The sequence below is a fragment of the Lolium perenne genome, chromosome 3 (genome assembly GCF_019359855.2).
Source record: "Lolium perenne isolate Kyuss_39 chromosome 3, Kyuss_2.0, whole genome shotgun sequence".
In the NCBI taxonomy this organism is placed as follows: Eukaryota; Viridiplantae; Streptophyta; class Magnoliopsida; order Poales; family Poaceae; genus Lolium; species Lolium perenne.
The window spans coordinates 210,472,296-210,492,383 of NC_067246.2; the positions used below are offsets into that span (position 1 = coordinate 210,472,296).

At 44.5% G+C, this 20,088-nt stretch overlaps 1 protein-coding gene across 3 annotated transcripts; it reads left to right on the forward strand.

Moving 5' to 3' along the window:
- Window positions 1–5,542: 5,542 nt before the first annotated feature.
- Window positions 5,543–11,299, forward strand: LOC127343225 (flowering time control protein FCA). Of its 3 annotated transcripts, none has more exons than XR_007877081.2 (13): window positions 5,543–5,786; window positions 6,325–6,395; window positions 6,930–6,981; window positions 7,421–7,488; window positions 7,626–7,692; window positions 7,778–7,857; window positions 7,930–7,994; window positions 8,098–8,157; window positions 8,686–8,845; window positions 8,920–8,985; window positions 9,076–9,876; window positions 10,068–10,191; window positions 10,810–10,939. XR_007877081.2 is itself a non-coding variant. In XM_051369346.2 (13 exons), exons 1-13 carry the CDS (start codon window positions 5,651–5,653, stop codon window positions 11,035–11,037), a joined length of 2,067 nt encoding a protein of 688 aa, XP_051225306.1. In that variant the 5' UTR covers window positions 5,545–5,650; the 3' UTR covers window positions 11,038–11,299. The 3 variants fall into 3 exon arrangements, 2 of the variants coding, with proteins under 2 accessions (XP_051225306.1, XP_051225307.1); XM_051369346.2 differs by having other exon boundaries at window positions 5,545–5,786; window positions 9,979–10,191; window positions 10,810–11,299; XM_051369347.2 differs by having other exon boundaries at window positions 5,545–5,786; window positions 9,181–9,876; window positions 9,979–10,191; window positions 10,810–11,299.
- The last annotated feature ends 8,789 nt before the right edge of the window (window positions 11,300–20,088 follow it).

Consider the following 20,088-nt stretch of genomic DNA (forward strand, 5'->3'; position numbering starts at 1 on the left):
TATAGATATGCCTATTGCCAGTCCCAATTGTGTGGCGATTGATTACATTCTATAGTGACATATCCTATTTGCTAATATCTCTTTTTTTTCCCTCGCTTGAGGGTGACAACAATCAGCCGATGAGTGAAGTGTGGGATTGGAACATTTATGGAACCAAACTCAAGTTTGATGGATGGTTTCTTAACACTGCCGATGAGGATGGTGGCGGAGGTGAGGATGGTGACGGAGGTGAGGATGATGACGGAGGTGAGGATGGTGACGGAGGTGAGGATGATGATGGAGGTGAGGATGGTGACGGAGGTGAGGATGATGCTACATTTGCCTTGGAGGATATCGGTCGTGAAATTGTGTCATGTGCACGTGCGGTGCAATTGTTGGCCATTCGTGCAAACTTCCGTATCAGCCATATCAACGCATGTGACTGGAACCAATATACAATCATCTATACGGCACTTGAGGGGGAAGTACAAGAGGTATACACTAGCTACCGTATGTTATATCTACTACATGCTTTATGCCTCTTTACAAACTTTATATATTGTAATAAATTAAAACCCTTCACATTCATGCTTTCATGTGTAGGAAGGAATGGATTTGGTACTCACTGGACCATATAGGATGCTAGAGGCTTACTGCACCTTGGGCTTGGAGGTTTTCACAGCCGAGGATGAGGGGCCTTCTACCGATGATGAGGGGTCTTCTACCGGTCGTATCTTCAAAAAGTGGAATGTTGCTCGGCCTGATGAGGTTGAGGAATTCACACAAACCATCTATGGAGGCCTTGGCCGCAAGTTGGAGGTCACATACTTGGTGATTCCGGAAGCCGTTGAGACCCATGTTGAGGTCAGGTTGAACCTCAAAGACCTCGGTTCGAAAAGCCGCGCTGTGTATGGTAGCGTCAAGTCAATTGCCATTGACTATGGGAGCAAAAGCGTCCATCTCTTCAGTTGTGAACGAGGAAAGAGCTTGTCCCTGCCCTGTGGTTCCACGTGCATTCTTCCACTGGGACCACACATGATTGCATTGCCATATCTTCGACATTTCGAACTCCAGATAGAGGTGGACCTAAGAGTAATCACAACCTGTGACAGCCAAGAAGAGGACAAGAATTTGAAATTCTGTCTAGACTGCAGCCGTAGAATTAGGAGCGAAGAACGTCTAGAGCACCGTCGTAGAATTAGGAGTCAAAAAAGAGAACTTGATGGTGATCAAGTTGAAGTGAACGTCATCTGACGCCTAGAAAGCACCTTCTAGAAAGGAGCTAGAAGACAAAATAAGTGAAGGAAGGGATGTGCCACAGCTGCAACTTTGTGTATGTTTGCTAGATCATATTATCTATTTACTCATGTCAAATTTTAGCATCATCTTCCTGCTGTTATAAAACTAAAACCTGAAATCTTGCGAGCGCAGCTGCGCCAGATAGACAGGTCGAGCGCACGCAGCCTCCACTTCCTTCGCCGGCGGAAATTTTGACAAGAAAGACCACCTGCGCCAACGAATTGTCAAAAAAGACCACCTCCCAAAAAAATTGCCAGAAAAGACCACCTCTTTCGTGGCGGCAAGGCCAGCCAAGCGACACGTGGCACCTGCCGCCATCAGCTGTGACGGCAAGGCCTGCCGCCATTAGGCGTGGCGGCACGTTTAGCCAGGTCAGACGGTCGTTAGGGTTGATGGACAGCAGCCCCGTCGATGGGCGTGATCGAAGAGATCGATGGAACAAGGTCCCCAAATTCTGGGGGCCCCCGAAATTATGCAACCCATTACTCGTTTTCTCTGGTGTTTTCTCGTGAGGCCCAAGCCCAGCATGCCACGATAGATCAGTTGGCTTAGAAAAACCAGTCTCGACTCACCATTAGTTCCCGATCGAGATGGTTTCGCTCTGCTTGACGATCGTGTTTCGCATCGCGCCGGCGTGAGCGTGCCCACCCCCTCCTGATCCGATACTTGCATGCGTTATCCACTTGTCCTAGTCCTTGCCGGCCTGCTCCCGTCCCCACTTCGCCGATCAAGTTTACCAAGCCCTGAAACTCACGCGTAAGGACAGTGGACAGAACAGCCGGATAGACTCTCAGCAACTTGCTGAAGCTTGAAGGTAAGATCGCTGCCTATTCAAGTACTAAATATCTAGTCATGATTTCATTGTTAAAAAAATTCATGATACACAACAGAAGCCCACAACCATTTCTAACTGCTAAAAAAATTCATCATTCAATGGCGCGGCGTGCCGCCGCGCCTACCATTGCTAGTTACTATAAAGATCCGTTTAAATTTAAAGATAGACCAGACATTAGACTTCAATATAATTTCTTCTCTGAGGAAGAGAATATAATGCTAAGAAGTGCTTTTACTGAGGAAGGGGTTAGAGAGGCTGTTTTTGGATCTTATGGTGATGGAGCACCTGGTCCAGATGGCTTATCCTTTATGTTTTACCAGAAGTTCTAGGATATCATTAAGGAAGACCTAATAGCTATTTTTAATGCATGGTTTAGGGATGATCTAGGTTTATTTAGATTAATCTTTGGTATGATAACTCTTATCCCAAAATAAAATGATGTCAGATCTATGAAGAAATTCAGTCCCATTAGTTTGCTGAATTGTTCTTTTAAGATTTTTACAAAGGTGTTAACAAATAGACTAGCTAGGATTATTGATAGGCCCATCTCTTATCATCAATCTGCCTTTATCAGAGGGAGATTTATTTTAGAAAGTGTTGTTACTGCACATGAGGTTATCCATGAAGTACATATGAAAGGAGATAAAATATTAGTGTTAAAACTTGATTATGAGAAAGCTTATGACAAGGTCAATCTAGAATTTCTCTATGAGGTGCTAGAATTTAGAGGTTTCAACCCTACTTTCATTCGTTTCATCAAACATATTACTCAAGGGGATCTATGGGGGTGAAAGTTAATGATATTGAGGGAGATTTCTTCTTGAAAGGAAACGGTTTGAGACAGGGGGACCCCATTGCCCCTCTCTTGCTTAATTGTATTGTGGATATTTTCTCTAGAATGTTAGTAAAAGGGACTGAAGGAAATTTAATTAGTGGGCTTTGCCCTGCTTTCCTTCCAGGAGGGGTTGTCAGTTTACAATATGGTGATGATACTCTCCTGTTCTTGCAAAATGATCCCATAGTTTCTTTGAACCTGAGGTGCATCCTCACTTTCTTTGAACAACTCTCTGGTATGAGAATAAATTTTCATAAAAGTGAGCTTATCCCCATTAACATGGATGTTGCAGAGACTCAACCTTTCCTTGACATATTCCAATGTGTCATGGGTAAATTCCCTGTTAAATATTGGGGGATCATTTGCATCATGATAGGCTTAGGAGAGAGGACCTGCAACCTCTCATAGAAAATATACTCAAAAGAATTAATGGGCGGAGAGGGAAACTTTTATCCTCTGCTGCCAAAAAAAATCTTATCCAAGCTTGTTTAGCCAGTATTCCTATCTATTTGCTTTTTTTTTTTCAAATTCCCCAAATGGGCATTGAAATTGATAGATACACAAATGACCAATTTTATGTGGAACGATGAAGAGGGTAATCACAAAATTCACCTAGCTAATTGACCTTCTATTTGCATGAAAAAAGATTTTGGAGGTTTGGGGATCCCTAATCTCTAAGATTTAAATATATGCCTTATTGGATCATGGATCAAGAGATACATCCAGAGTGAGGGAGCACTCTGGAAAAAAGTTCTAGATGCTAAGTATAACACAAAAAGTCCAAATATATTGTCTTGCCATGATCTCCAACCTTCCACTTTTTGGAAAGGGGTGATGTGGGCTTCAAAGGCAGTTAAATTTGGCTATAAGCATGTAGGTAATGGCAAATCAATAAATTTTGGGAGGACATCTGGTTTGGGAATTCTCCTCTAGCTACCCAATTTTGGGATTTATATTTTGTATGTGACCAACAAAACAAAACAATTTTTGAGCTTTGGGATGGTCATGAGATTAGAGAAAATTTTAGAAAAACTTTCACTGAAGATATGATGATTTGATGATTCAGTGGCAAAAACTTTTGGAATTTGCTAGATCCATTTCCTTCTCCAATGAAGAGGACCAATTAATCTGGCAATACAATTCTTCTGAGGTTTATTCTTCCAGCTCTTTGTATGCTATCATCAACTTTAGAGGGATTACCCGTGTATACTTGACTGCTGTTTGAAAGCTTAAAATTCCACCTAGGGTCCAGATTTTCCTTTGGCTATTCTCTCAGAACAAGATTATGACTAGAGATAATCTTAGAGCTAGAGGCATTCAAAAACCTATGAAGTGTGACCTATTGAGTGTGATATGTGCAGTGAATTTGAGACTGTACAACATCGCATGTTTGAGTATATTGTATCTAGAGCTCTTTGGGATCTGGTAGAAGAGGTTTTGGGAATACATGTTTCTAATTTGGAATCCATTGCTTCTAAGTGGCTTTGTAACAAGAAATGCATGCATTTCAATGTACGTAGTATCCTTTGCTATTCTTTTAGCCTTGTGGTTGAATAGAAATAATCTTGTGTTTAACAAGGTTACTTGGATTAATTTGAAACAGGTTTGGTGCCTGGTTTACTTCCTTCTTCGGGATTGGAAGAAATCTTTCAAGGAGCTAGAAAATGGAAAAAACACTCAATTTATGAACCTGCTGCTGGCCAGTATGAAAGCTCCTCTCTGCCTCCCTGTGGGGTGAAATGGTCATCCTTCGACTGGATCTCCTCGTGGAACTCGAACTATGAAGAAAGGGCGACCCTAGCGTATCTCCTGGACAATCCCGACAATTCTCACAATATCCATGTGGTGATGTGATCCAGAAGACGCAAGAGCAAAAAAAATCGTTCCCAGTGAGGAGAGGAACCCAAAAGAAGCTGAGGATGTCTTGGTTTTCATATGTCTGGCACCTTGTTCTGTAGCTTAAGAAACTTTTCGCTCAGTTTCTGTAGAAACTTTGATACAGTTGATGTTTTTGGTTTGCTGTATCAGATTTGGTGCACATGAGCACCAGTGATCTCGTTTTTTTAAAAAAATCGAAAATCATATTTTTGGGTTTTAAAAAATTATAGAAAAAATTCTACACATAGTCAATGATGTATCCCACAAACATGCAAATTTTTTTTTTCAAATACTTAATATTTTGAGCTACACAAAAATGACAAAATTGTAGATCTGAGTAGTCATTTTCAAATCTCAAAAACATATCAGATTTTGTCATTTTTCTCTAGCTCAAAATAAAAATAATTTCGGATTGGGATTTTGGATGATTGTGGGATGTATCAATGACATTCTTCAGAATTATTTTTATGATTTTTATAACTTGTAAAAATATTTTAAATTTTTTTTTAACATAGGTAGAGCACTGAAGCTCGGGAGCTAAAAGCACTTTTCGTCCTTAAACGGCATATCAATGTCTTTCGTTTTATGTTTTCCTGTTGGTCTTTTCTTTCTAGCAAACTGAGAAACTTTGTCTGGTTTTCCCTGTTGATTAAAAATACGCAAAACCGCTCTGGAAAACAACTTAATATGGTGTTAGAGGGTCATGTGAGCTGATTTCCTGGGGGAAACTCCTTCCTTTTCAGCAACGTGAGCGAGAGAAGAGAGGTCTGCAACTACAGCTTCTGCTCGCGAGCCGCGTCAAAGCCCCACCTTCTGCGCACCACATGCACCGCGGCAGCGAGACCTCCGCCGTCCCCTCAGTACCCGCCGGCGGCGCTCGCAGTGGCGGGGACGGCATATTTGCGGGCGAACCCTCACGCTGGTCTGGCGGCGGCGGCGGAGGCCGTGGAGACTACTCAGGTTGGTCCAGAATCTTTGCTTCGGCGCTTTGGTATTTTTCAGGCGTTGCTGTGCTGTCTCTAGATTTGGAACTTTAGCTTGTTCGCGCACGACCAAAGTTGGGGCTTTTGGACCTCTGTGGAATAGGCGATGACATTGATCATCTATTCCTCTGTGGTATATACACTACCTCAAATTCAATCAGCTGTTGTCAACTTGGCATAGCTGGTCAGTCAATGTTGGGACATGACAAATCAACTTCAGCTTTGTCATATCTGTTTACCACAGAAGTACAGATGCTGCCCTTCAGTTATAACCCATTTAGCTAAATGTTGTGTTATCCCCCCCTACTGTGCAGTTTGTTTTCAGATTCAAAACCATCCAGGTACTTATATTGTTATCAGTAATCAACTTTAGTAGAACTTGTGTTAGTTACCAGGTTTCTTCTGGTTGTACTGTTCTATCTCATGGAACTTCACTGGAGAAATGATTGTTGAGCTTAAAGTTGCAACCTTTCACCAGCGAGTTAATTGATTTTTGTGTGGAACATTTCCTGCAGATCATGACAACAGAAATGGTTATGTTAAACTTCTTGTTGGAACATTACCGAGAATAGCAAGTCAAGATGATGTGAGTATAACTTTCACACTTAATTTAGTATCTGCCCCTCCCTACCTGTAGATTTTGTTAATACATCTACTGTTCATCGCCTGTAGATATACCTTACATAACCTCAGTACTTGGAAGGTTGCTTTGTTGTACAATAATTTTTACCATACTCATGAAACAATGTGAAGATTTTTAGCTTAAAAGTCCTGCAATGTAGCTTATGAGATAGAAGAGGCAATAGATTTTTTGCTAAGAAAATTCGACAATAAACTATCAAACTTTAGAAAGCTAGTGGAATTTTGTTAATTTAGCTGAAGGTGCCTTTATCCAGTTATGGCTTATTTTCATGACTTCTGCTCTACTTGGAGTATTGTGTTTGGCCTTAATTTAATTTGGTCACAAGCTCACAATGTTGAAGATGAATGTAATTGAGCCGTTTATTTATTTTTCTCTCTTTGCTTGGTGAATTTTTTTTTGCTTGGTTATTTTTTCTCTTGTTGTGTATGCTTGTGTCTTTTGTCTACAAATTATTGACGGTGTATCTGTTTCTGTCAGGCAATGGGTCCTGTTGAGGTTAGATATGCCGATGGTGAAAAGAAGCGTCCTGGTAATAATTCAAAGTACCTCTGTTATGGCAATTGTATCATTTCCCCCATTATTTTCTTACCACTATATGGAGTTTGTTTGCTATGATATTTCAACATAATTCCTTTACTGGCAGTTAAAAAAACTATTAACAAAAGGCAGCTGGTGATCTAGATTCATCTGCATTGGATATAATGATATATCTGAATACACATAGATGCCTTTTTTCACAGGATCAGACTTCTCATTTCCCTCTTCTTTCATTCGTTCAACGTCCACACATTTGACCTATTCTAACTAGTACTGACTGCTAAGAATCTTCATTCTTTTTTATTTTCCTAGTTTGGGTAAATAAATTGTTGTGAGAACTAAGTTATGCTTGACTTGTAATAAAAAAATCCATTTTCTTCAGATTTTTTCCTCTTATTGGATGATTAATTTTTTGTCCACTAATTTTCTAGGGTCCATTGAGAACAAATTGTTTGTTGCATCACTGAATAAGCAGGCAACTGCAAAGGAGATTGAAGAGGTAAGGGACCATTGCTTTCTTACTTGATAGAAGTTTTCTTGGTTGAAAGAATATTGTGTTGTGGGGAACATCTCATCTATCTGTAAGCATTAATGTTTTAGCAATTGCATATAAATTGACTCTGTTATTGTTTATAGGTTTTTTCTACTTTTGGTCATGTGGAAGATGTTTACATTATGAAAGATGGCATGAGGCAGAGCCGAGGTTTGTTAGCTTCCTCTTCTCACTTCATTTCTTCAATCTACTCTTGTATTCCAACTTCTGTTGTCACATATGTGATAACTTGCAGGTTGTGGCTTTGTCGAGTTCTCATCAAAAGAAGCTGCACTTGCAGCCATGAATTCTCTTGGTGGGACTTACATAATGAGGGTAAATATTCTTGGCAAGCTGACTAGTTGTGCATTTTGCCTTTTGAACTTACTGTATCCATTGTGTTGATAGGGGTGCGAACAACCATTAATAGTTCGATTTGCTGATCCTAAGCGGCCTAGACCTGGAGAATCAAGGTGGTTAAAATACACTTTTCTTCTTCTTATATTCTAACTGCAATGTTTGTTAACAAACACTGTCATTCCAATTACTGCTGTCTGGATTATCTTGTTTCGATAGGGGTGGCCCTGCATTTGGTGGTCCTGGTGTCAGTCCTCCATCTGATGTACTTATTATCAGGTTTGATTCCTTCTTATTTGAACAGTTCAATTTTTTTTAGAACAGAATAATTGTTTGGTACATTCTAAGTGAAAATAATTGCATATGGTTTTACGTGACTCCGCATGCGCTGAGTTTGTGTCATAGTTTGATGCATATTTTGATTTGATGACAATGATTGCTGAATCGATCCAATATCCTTTATGCATCACCTATGAAATATGACCTCATATACACCTTAGTGAAACCGTTAGTCCGCTGTAGCTGTCATAAGTTACTAAGACCACACTTACGGGCTAATTGTACTTTCAAATTGCCAAAAGCATTAAATAAGTAGTACATGCAGTAATTCCAGAAAGAATTGCAAGCATCGGATGATCTGTATCAGTAGTTAAAAGTGTAATGCTATGGATAACATAGTGTTGGATGCTATAGAATTGTCATTTCATGTTTTTTCTCTTTTTGGCTGCCACTCTAGTAGACTAAGCATAATTCCTACTTAAAGTTCTAAGCCATTCCATTCTTTTCTAACCATTTTTTCGTACTTAGGCCGACTGCCAATCTTGATAAGCCAGGAGGTCGACATATGCCTCCCGACACTTGGCACCCTGCAAGCCTAAGCTCAGTGGCACCTCATCAGTTTAACAACTTCAGGTGGGACAATCCTATGGGCCTAATGGCTGGCACTGTTATAGCAGCAGCATATAATGTATGATACAAGCCAAGCCTTTACTACAGTGTTACTTTTTTCTTGTCCCCTTTACTTACCTTTAATCATCATAGGGTGCTTTTCGACCTCAGATGTTTCATGGGAATGGTCAGACAGCTGTGCCGATGTCATCTCATATGGTACTGGCATATCAGGACTTCTGATGTTCGTGAATTGTCTTTGATGTAAATTGTTCCATGCCCTTGGTCATGCCGCCTTTTACTTTGCAGGGCATAAATCCTTATTCGCTACAAGCGCATCATCTAGGGTGGCAGCAGATCCCGGCCTTGCAAAAGCCACCTGGGCCACCGCATAATTTCCCTGTACAAATGCAGAATCAGCAGGGGCAGCATTCCTTGGGGCCTGGTTGTTTTGGCCAGAATGTACCATCTATGCAATTATCTGGCCAGCTTCCCGTGCCACAACCATTGACGCAGCAAAATGCTTTTGCAGGCGCTCTACAGGCGCTTTCGGCTGTACAGTCCAATCCCATGCAACCTGTTCCTGGACAACAGCAACTTCCGTCCAATGTGACACCACAAATGCTGCAACAACCCATCCAGCAGATGCCATCACAAGCACTGCAATTGCTACTCCAGCAGCAAGCAGCTTTGCAGTCCAATTATCAGTCTTCACAGCAGCCGATTTTTCAGCTTCAGCATAAGCTTGGCGTGCAAGAGGGAAAGCTTGACACGAGAGCAAAACAGTTTGGTGAGCAAGAGGACAAGCTTTACATGAGAGCAAAACAGCTTGGCGAGCAAGAGGGCAAGCTTGACGCGAGAGCAAAAAAGCTTGGCGAGCAAGAGAGCAAGCTTGACGCTAGAGAAAAACAGCTTTCTGAGCAAGAGTGCGAGCTTGACGCAAGAGCAAAACAGGTTGTGGAGCAAAAGTGCAAGGTTGACGCGAGACCAAAACAGCTTGGCGAGGAAGAGGGCGACATGCAAGCAATGGAGTCGCTCATGAAGGCATTGGTTACAAAGGAAAGAGAAAGTAATGACGAGCTGCAAAGTACTCGGAAGATGCTCATAGAGGTAACTGAGCAAGCAATGCATCATTTCTTGATGTATGCACTTGATACTTCACAATATAATCTCACTGTTTTTATCATTAATTATCTATTGCATGTCGGGCAGGCTTTCCAGAAATTGACAAATGGTCGGTCACATATAGGTGTCAAAAGAATGGGCGAACTTGACCCTAAAACGTTTGCGAATGCTTGCAGATCAAATGTACCACATGAGGATGCCCAATTTAACTCTGCTATTCTTTGTTCAAAATGGCAAGCGGAAATTGCAAACTCAGAGTGGCATCCTTTTAGGATAGTCACAATTGATGGTAAACTGACGGTATGTGGACTCACTGTTCCTAGTTTCCATGCGCTGGTAGCTTAAAACTATGAGTCATTAATTTCTCGAAAGTTGGCATTTAGCTTCTGGTGTAAATTGTGCTTTGTGCTCTCAGAGACAAAGGGAGACCCGTGATCACCTATTTTTTAATTGCCACTTTGCTGCTATATGTTGGAAAATTAGGCATTTTCTGGAATGCTAGAGAGGACACTACTAGCATGTTTGAGGTAGCAAAGTAGGGTTTTCAGGGGCCAAAGTTCTTTGAGGTTGCCACATGTGGTCTATGAGGGATTTGGAAACAAAGGAATGGTTTGATTTTTGAAGGCACGCGGCCTCCACAGCTACTTGGAGGGTTGTTTTCATGAAGGACCTAGTTCTGATTGCTCACTTGGCTTGAGTCTTCCTATTTTTTTCCTTGTTTCCTTCTCTGGTTTTTGTCTTGTTTTTCTTTTCCCATGTACATAGACATGTAATTTTTTCTTGCCCCTCGACATTTTTATGTATATATAGGAAAAGCACCATCAATTTTTGCAAACATTTTTCTTCTTTTTATTACATACTGGCAAGCATTTACATGCTTCCACCTGAATGTGACATTCTTACTTTTCTTCCGTTTAGGAAATTCTCTTGGAGGACGATAAGAAGCTCCGCGAATTGAAAGAAGAGCAAGGTGAGGAGATCTACGGCTTGGTGACAAAGGCTCTGCGTGAAATCAACGAGTACAACCCCAGCGGACGCTACATCGAACCGGTGCTGTGGAACTATAAGGAAGATCGAAAAGCGACGCTGCAGGAAGCCATCCAGTTCGTCCTCAAGCAGTGGCAGTCACACAAGAGAAAGCGCTGATCTGCAGGCTGGGGCGCCCTTATTTTGCTTTCACAAAACCTGTATGTAGTCTAACTCAACTTGGTGCAACCATAGCTAGTGCCAGTGGATTAGCTGAGAGGTCTGTAGTTGCTCCTTGGTTCCTGATGATCATGGAACTAGATTGATCGAATTTTGTTTTCTACTAGCTGTATAGAGTTTAGCTAGATGCTCTTGTTGTATAGCCTTGGCATTTATGGATGCTGCTACAAATCCCAGAAATGTTATTCAGCTTTCCTCTTAGGTGTTCGTACGTTATATTTATATCATCATTAATATGTGATGATGCTTTCCCTAAGAGAAGAGGAGCAGCTGAGCTGCAGTCTGGGCCATCGCGCCCGGGGCGCCACTCACAATGGCCTGCCTGGATGGCGACCTCACCTGTGGAAAATCTGGCTGCCGGTCGAGGCCGCTACGGGATGCCAGCATGTTTGGCCACACCATCCCTGAGGTTGTCGTCGCCAGCGCCGTCAGGTTCACCACCGCCATCTGCGTCAGGGAGGATGACGAGCACGATGAGACTCTGCTGAAGTAGGACAAGCGTAGATGTAATTTTCAGTTTTTTGAAGATTTTGAGCTGCAACAGAGCGGATACACGTCTTTCTGAATTTTTCAGCAGCTGTTGGTGTAACCTGTCCTTGTTACACTGAAATATTTCGTAACTCTAGAAGTAGGATGATAAGAGTAGTTTGAATAATCCACAACCAGCCAACAAATATACTGGACAAACATTGATAACTTTGGGAAGAAGACGACGGGCGACGAGAAGGTAGAATTTGGATTAGGCAATGGCAGCTAGATCGCTTGATATGTACTTTTCCAGTTTCTGAATGTTTTTAGCGGCAACAGAGCGCACACATCTCTCTGAATTTTTCAGATATCTGTTGTTACACTGAAAAGTTTCATTCAAATATAAGTCCGAAAGTAGCACGATACTACTTGCTAGTTTCAGCAATCCAATCCCGCTGTCTGAAAGAATCGACAAATACATTGGAGAAAATTAACAAGAGCACATGCCAATATTTAGCCACGACCAAAACAAATGCTTCCTCGCATGTCACTGGTAAGACATGTAACTTAAGTACTGCCCAATAAACGTTAGGTCATAATTCTCGGCTATATGATTGATGGCAATGGGTCTATCTAGCCTTTCAATTTAGAATATAGGTTATGATCGGAACTCCTCTCTACCTCTTTATTTACAAAGTGTTCCCGTTTCCCCTAATATTGTCAGAATTTTAACCCCGATTCGTCGATTTACCCGCGATAATTATGTCTCCGTTGAATTTGAATCATTCATTTCCTTTCTCTCCATGAAGGATCTAGCCAAGACACTGCTTCGTCGTTCTAATAGTGGCGGGTCCTCTATCCATTCCCCTAATAGTGGCGGGTCCTCTATCCATTCCCCAAAACGACCATCGTGCATTCGTGCAGACAACACTTAACGCCGTGAAATCCTGGAGTACGTGGTGATTTGATCTGACGGTTCGAGGAGATGCCCTTTACAAACCGCTCCAGACACCGATGCGAGACGAAGGTGACGAAGTGGTGATGATGATGATGAGCGCCACCAGGAATCACGCGGGCGGGCGCCAACTCGTAGGCCGGATCGGACAATCGAGCAGACAGACATCTTTTCGCCTTTTGTAAACTTTGGAGTGACATGGCGATCGAGAATGACAGGATCCGATCCGAGAGGCCGAGCGGAACAACATGCATGGTTGACATCCATGCATGGGGTGGACCGCTAGCTAGCTAGCTGCGCGCAGCTCCGGGGCACCATGTGCCGGTGGCCCGCACATGCGCGACGCGCTAGCCTGTGCCAACGCCAGGCATGGCAATGGCATGGATCACCGCGCCCGGAACGCGGTTTCGCGTCGGGTTCTGGGGCAGAGCGCGCCAGCATCGGCATGTCTGCGAGCGGCTGCGTGCCGGAGCAGTGGGGATCCCGGCCGGACGGACGGACGAAACGACATGCGTGGCGTCACGGCCAAGTACGCTCCAGCTAGCTTCGTGTGAATCGGGCGTTTGGCCGGGCGCCCCCGGCCTTGACCGGCCGATCGGTGCCGAGCTCGATCGGATCGGGTGGTTGGGTGGTGCACAACAGGTGGTATCCGCCGTTGGGCCCTGGCGGCGACGTCAATCTCGATCGATTCCTAGTCCTCCGGCCAGTCGACCATGTCGCTTTTCACGACGATGACCCCGCGCTGGTCAGCTGCGTTCCCGGCTGTGCGCGCGTGTGGTGCCATGGTGGGTGAAGGCGAGGGATATCGGAGACTGACGGTCTATCTAAGCACGCAGCTAATCACTGGAGCCCCCACGGTGGATTGTGAACAGACCGAATGGGACTTTGGCGGGAAGATTTTATATGACACACAGAAAGAGAGATGGAAGCAGACAAATTACAAATAGTTTTATGTACCTCTCCTCGATGTACACAACTGGGCGAACAACTGGTATATCTAGAGAGCAAGTCAAAAGGGGACCAAAGAAAATTATCTGGGAATAGCGCCACGTACCTGCTCTACTACGCATATAAAAACTTCACCGTCAGTGGTCAGTCCACTCCTCTAACGAATAATCCTAACTTATTATCCTCTAAGCCAAGGAATATCTTGTTTGCTCAGCGGCAGAAACATGTTGATGCGTTTTCATGCATGCGCTTCATTTCTTTCAGGAGAGACACATGGAAAAGAAGCAGTGCTTGTAATTCAACTGGCAGTTAATTTCTTTCCTACAGTGTACTGCTGCAGCTTGCAGGGCTTATGGAATGCTAGCAGAAATCGTATGAATCGTCAGAATTCTTATAAATCGTGAAACAGTTGCGTTGTGCTTGACTGCTTGTGCAACCAAGCATACATGCATAGGGAAGCCTTGTGAAGACTGAAGTAGAGGCAGATCGATCACATAGGGTTGAACCTGGTCGAAAGCTTCCGTAGGTATCAGCTGACTGATGATGCATCATGCATGCAACTAAAGAGGATAATAGACAATTCGGAATGTGTCATCACAGAAATGCCCTTTTGCCCCCCATATGGACCCTCTCCCATGCATTGACTGACCAAACCACCATTCACTCAAGCTTATATCATGCAAAAGGAACCAAATCCAAGATAGATCGATCCATGTAAAATCTTCTGCCAAAAAGCTGGGGTCAAAAGTGGAAAGGGAGGGTATGGCCAGCAGTTCCAACTCCCAACTCAGATCACTTTCAGGATGAATCGAAGAAAGCAAGTTTCAGACTAGAAAAAGGACGCATATTTGGCCAACCTTTCTCCACATCATGTTATCTCTCGGTGGGGTTTCGAAAACGAGAGGTCTACTGGACTTATCGGACCCTACCACTTGCATGGCATTGCGTGGCGCCTTTCCTTTCGTTTTCTACGACCTCCTTGGAGTCGAGACACATGGGCCATGGCTATGTCCCGGACTATGACCGGGTCAAGAATCAAGATGGTGAGGCTCGATCCAGTCGGAGGAGCGAGCAGCATGCGTGGTGAAACTGAGACATGTCAAAATATTCAACATTGTGGGCTAGCTTTGGATCTTCTGGAGGTGTCGAAACGTGCTTGTTGGAATTCTTTTGACAATATGCCCGGATGTTGTTATCGTTGAAATACTGTTTTCTGCATAGAAGTGCCTCCGTGGACGTGGAAACGATTCTAGTATCACGGCAGATAGACCATACATAGTTACATACATGAAAATATATATGATTTACTCCCTTCAATCCATAATAAGTGTCAAAAGTATAGTTTAAATTTGAGCCTATTTGAACTAAAACACAAACACCTATTTGAGCCTATTTACCAATTAGTCAAAATATTGCATAGCACTGGCTTGCACTAAAGCGATACTGAAAATACAAGCATATTATTTTCGCGAAATACATGCATATTGATAGGTAAATATTATGCTGCTCCTGGCTGAGAGAATGCATGGCATCATGCTCATGTGAGGCATAGGTCACTGGTCCAAGTTGAACCTGTTGCGCTCCAAGAGCTGAGTTGTTTGACTTGGTTAGGTACGTCTAACCAGATCAAGTCAAGCCCATACATGTTAACTAAACTATTCCCCATCGTTGATTATTTCATGCCGTGCAAGCATCAAAGTTCTATCTACTAGTCCGCTTTGATGTTATACTATACTACTACTCTTGGTAAGAGCATCTCCAGTCGCGTCCCTTAAAGCGTCCCCCAAAACTATTTGAGACGCGCACAAAAAAACGTTTCCAGCCGCGTCCTCCAAACCCGTTTTTTGTCCAGCGCGCCCCGATACGGTGTTCGGCACCCCGAGCCCGTCCCCGCCCCACAAGGGACGCACCCGGGACGCCGAACATGACGAAAATCGAGGCGAAGCGACGCGGGCCCGACGCGTCAGTGGCACAATAAATTTTAACCTAACCGTCGCCTACCTCGCGACGGAAGTTATTGGCACGCAGCGACGGTGCAGTTCCCGCAGAGGCGCAGCGACGCGTCTCGTCGCGCCTAGCTCTGCGTGCCGGCGTTAATGAGCGCCACCGCTCCCCCGCCTCCCTCCGGCCTATAAAAAGGGCCGCCTTTCGTCGTCCCTCTCACACACAAACCCTAGCGCCTCTCTCCCCAATCCTAGCCGCCACCATCTCAACAAGAGTCGACGCCATGGCTGGGAGAGGCGGAGGCCGAGCTTGCGGTCGTGGTCGTGGTCGTGGCCGCGGCAGAGCTGCACGCTCGCCGTCGCCTACCACGCTGTCGTCTTCATCGTCGGAGATGGACGTGGAGGCGGGCGTGCTGTTCGAGTTCGTCCTCGTCCTCAAGGGCGACCCACGCGGCATGCAGAGGCTGCCGGACTCCTTCGCCGAGTACGTCACCGGCGACGACCGGCCGGGCACGATGCATCTGCGGGAGGCTTCGTGCGGCTACTACCGGTGGATCGTCGACGTGATCTACGACGCACGCGGCAAGACGTACCTCTACATCGGCTGGGAGAAGTTCGCGTGCCACCATAGTCTAGAAGCCGGCTTCATCCTCCTGTTCTCCTACTTTGGCGACAGGGACATGAGCGTCAAGGTCTTCGACGAGACGCGCTGCCGCCGGGACTACCACGGCGACAACACCGACGAGGAGGACGACTGATGAAGAGTGTTGTTTCTTCGCAGCGAATACATGCACGGAGGTTTCTGGATGTTCGTCATCGGTAGAACCAACAAGGGCACCATCTCCCGCTGGATTTTCCAGTTTGGGTGACTGGGTGTGCCCTCGAGTGTTCTTTCTTAGCAGCGAACACAGGAAACCTTCGTTGCACGGCCTAGTTAGGTTTAGTTTTTTTTTGCAATATTTTATATTTATGTCAACCATGGTTCAAACTATGTATTAGTTTGTGGAAAAACCATGTTCCAAATTGTGTCTTCGTGTAAACCACGTTCCCAATTATGTATTAGTTTGTGGAATATTACTTCTCTTTATTGAAATAAAAATGCAAAAAAATAAAAAAAAAAGTATTTTAGGGGGCGGCGTTTGGGGGACGCAGCTGAGGAGCGACGTCCCCCAAATGCGGCACGAACGAAACACGTCTCTCAAACGCTCAATCCGGCGCGGTTTGGGGGACGCTTTAGGGGACGCGACTGGAGATGCTCTAAGTAAAGCCAGGTCCGGCATGCCGCATCCACTGCCCAATTGTCTCCTACAATCGAAACAAAAGCAATGGTTAATTCCTTTCAGAAAAAAAAGCAATGGTTAATTAATTATCAATCGGTTGTGAATTATAAACTAATCTCCCGAATAGTGTAGGACGAAAGCCACCAGTGCAGACGAATCGCAGTAGAAATTCATCAGGTTCTTAACTCGGACCGAATGGGATAAGATATCTAGTACTTTGCTATTTTACCTTTCGCCGATCAAAGTACAAGGATTAGACTTGATTCCGGGGGTTTCGCCGCTACGAATGGCCGAATCACTACCGAACAACCAGGGCTATGCTACGTTTGGCAACCTAGCTAGCTAGCCAGGTAGCTGCGCACTTGTATACAAAGCCATGCATTCGTGGCCAGGTGAAGCATATCTCTTGCGTGCACGTACATCTCTTCACGTGTTTTCTGAAAATTGCATATAGTATCTGCTCAGTTCTTCACATGTGAAGAGAAGGAAAAGAATAGACAGACCAGTAGCTGATCATCCCAATGGAGCCTAGGCATCTCTAGCCAATCTCTTAAAAAACTTTTAACTTCTTATGTTTTTGAAAAAACACACTTAACTGATCTCATGAACGATTAGACGAGAACAAATTATAAGGGCATGTACAATGGTCTAGACAGGTGGTGTCTGTAATAGCACTCCATATCATATATAGACAGTAGTATAGACCACTGTGGTCTATCTGTAAGCTATCTATTTTTAGCCATAACCATGTGTGAGTATAAGTTATAGACACCCTTCATACAACAACAAAAATGCTGTCTCGTAGTTCGTCAGAAGAAGTTTCTGCACTGTCTGTAACTTTACAGACAGCCTCCCTCTCTCTCATCATTCTATTTCCTCCACATCACCAAAATCACCTATAACTACCCCTTACAGACAGCTGAGTCATCACCATTGTACATGCCCTAAGGCCGTGTTTGATTCATAGGATTCTTGGTACACATGAATAGGAAAACCGCATGATTAGAATATCATGTCTAGTGAAATACTACAGGATTTGGAACCTACAGAAATTTCTTTTCAGGTAGCGTTTGATTCACATGAAAATCAAAGGAATTGTAGCATGAGATTTGAGTGGGTGGAAATTTTCCTCCAAAACATAGAGCAATGCAATCCTATAGGAAAAATTCCTATGCATGCCTAAAGATTCAATCCTACGTACAAATCAAACAATGTACATAGGAAAAATTCCTAAGGATGAAAATCCTACAAAATTCCTATATGATTTCTTTGAATTAAACAAGCCCTAAGAGTCGGCCCTCAAAAGTCAAAAGGGGGCTAGCTCTCTCAAACATATTCAAGCGCGACATCTATAGAGAATAATTCGGCCACTTCCCACTCGTCTTCTCCACCTTCCCGCCTCCTTGCCTTCTCGATGGCATCGATGACTAGCCTGACTCTATCCAGAATGGAATCGGAAGTCGAGATTTACCCAGGATCGGGACCCTCGCAGAGGTAATACCCGTACGTCATGCCTGTCTGATCTTGATTATGAGTGAATTCGATTATAATGAGGCAACCGACGGACTGCGTGGTGGTGTTCTCGCCGAGAGGCAAGGTGGCTAGGGTTTGGTGTATGGGTGAGAGATTGAGAGAGGATCCGGCAGACCATCTCTTGGCCTTTATATATGAGGCCAGGTCCCGAGAGTTATGCCCGGATTCGGTTACAATACAGAGGGATTCTATCTAATCTTTCCATATTTGAATCTTTCCTTGCCTCGCACTTCAAGAAACCGCCACCTTCCATCTTTCCACTGCGCAACCGACGTCTTGGACGTTCTTGGGCTGCAGCGCTCCATATGGGCCCCTTTTTAGGCTAGAGGAGGTAGGGAAATGTCGAGTACCCGAAGGGTAATGCCCACATTATCCTATTTTCTACTAGTGGATATCTAAGGCTATTCCTACTCTGGCAGCACTTACCACATCTCCATCCGCCCCTACGCCTCGTCATCCGGTGCGTGCACCCATCACAACCGTCACCAAGGAGAATGCCCGTCAAGTGTTTGTTGGAGCACTTTTAAGAGGTAAAATTTCCCTTTTTCTTGGCCGAGACATTGTGATGATCATGATGAAGTTGTATGGTGATGTTCTTTTGTATTGTAGTGCGATTGAGATGAAGGTGGCTGACTTCATGACCTAGTTAGACTTGTGACACAGAGAAGTGGATGTCCAAGTTGGTGGCCAAAGAAAGAAAGGTGAAGGTGAAGGAGCGTAGGATTGCACTCGAGGAAGAAAGTTTTGCAGAAGAGAAGACAACCGAAGAGGGTGCTATCCATGTTCATGGTCCCACACACGATGGATGCCAGATCAAACTTGTAGGTGCTACGACACTTGTCGCAAGCGAGATGGCTTCGGGGTAATTTGTAAGACTTCGTTAAATAAACTTTTTTTTTAAGATCAGGTGCTTTATTTTGATGCAGAGAGTGAGGTTCGACCTCCATTTCGTAAAAAGTTAGGCGTACACATATCACCAACGGTTGAGTCACACCACGCACAGACGGCCATATTCACAAACTTACAACTTGGTCATTCTATTTGTCTATTGAGAGCCTTTATGTTATAACTTTGTTGCAAAAAATACACTGATCTATTGATAATCATTAACAATAATATAATAAGAGATCTAAGAGTAATTAAAATTACAGCCTCTAGGCGTACGGTTCGGCGCATGTCACGCTCGGTGGCCGGCTGGCCGTGCGAGGCTGATATCAATCGAAGGCAGACTGCTCCGCCGTGCGCGCGGCAGGGAAGACCACGTACATACGTGTTGCGCGCGTCGCCGTTCGCCGCTTGTGCGCTGCGTCACGTACGGCGCAAATCGGATCAGCAACTTGGAGGCGCCCGCGCGGCGCGCGCGCTACGTCGGCAACCACGACCCGGCGCGAGCGGCGGACGTCGGTCGGCGTCCGGACGAGGACGACGGCCGGATGGCGACGTCGGGGTCGGGGCGGCGTGCGGCCATGGTAGCCCAGAAGTAAGCTAGCTGCTGTGCATACCGATCTGTCACTGACGTGTTGCAATAACGGGTCAACCTTATCAGGCTTACACTGGAACAAAGAACGCAAAGGGATCGAATGGATCGTGACAAGGGCAGACGCCTGCATCAGGCGTACAATTGGAGCTAGACCAGGTTGTCTTTTTCGATGCGAGCGACCGGAACGCTGCCATTTCCAACTAGACAATGCCGATCTGGTTTCGGAGCGCTAAAAACAGGTGAGAACTCAGGTAGCCCGTCGCCGCTCTTGCTCTTTTCAAAAACATCTTGGCGCTACAAAGGAATCTCTCGCTGAAGCGCGCCTCCCACGATCGCCGACACAAATTCAGATTCAGTGCGCTGATCACCGGCAATCGTCCCCGC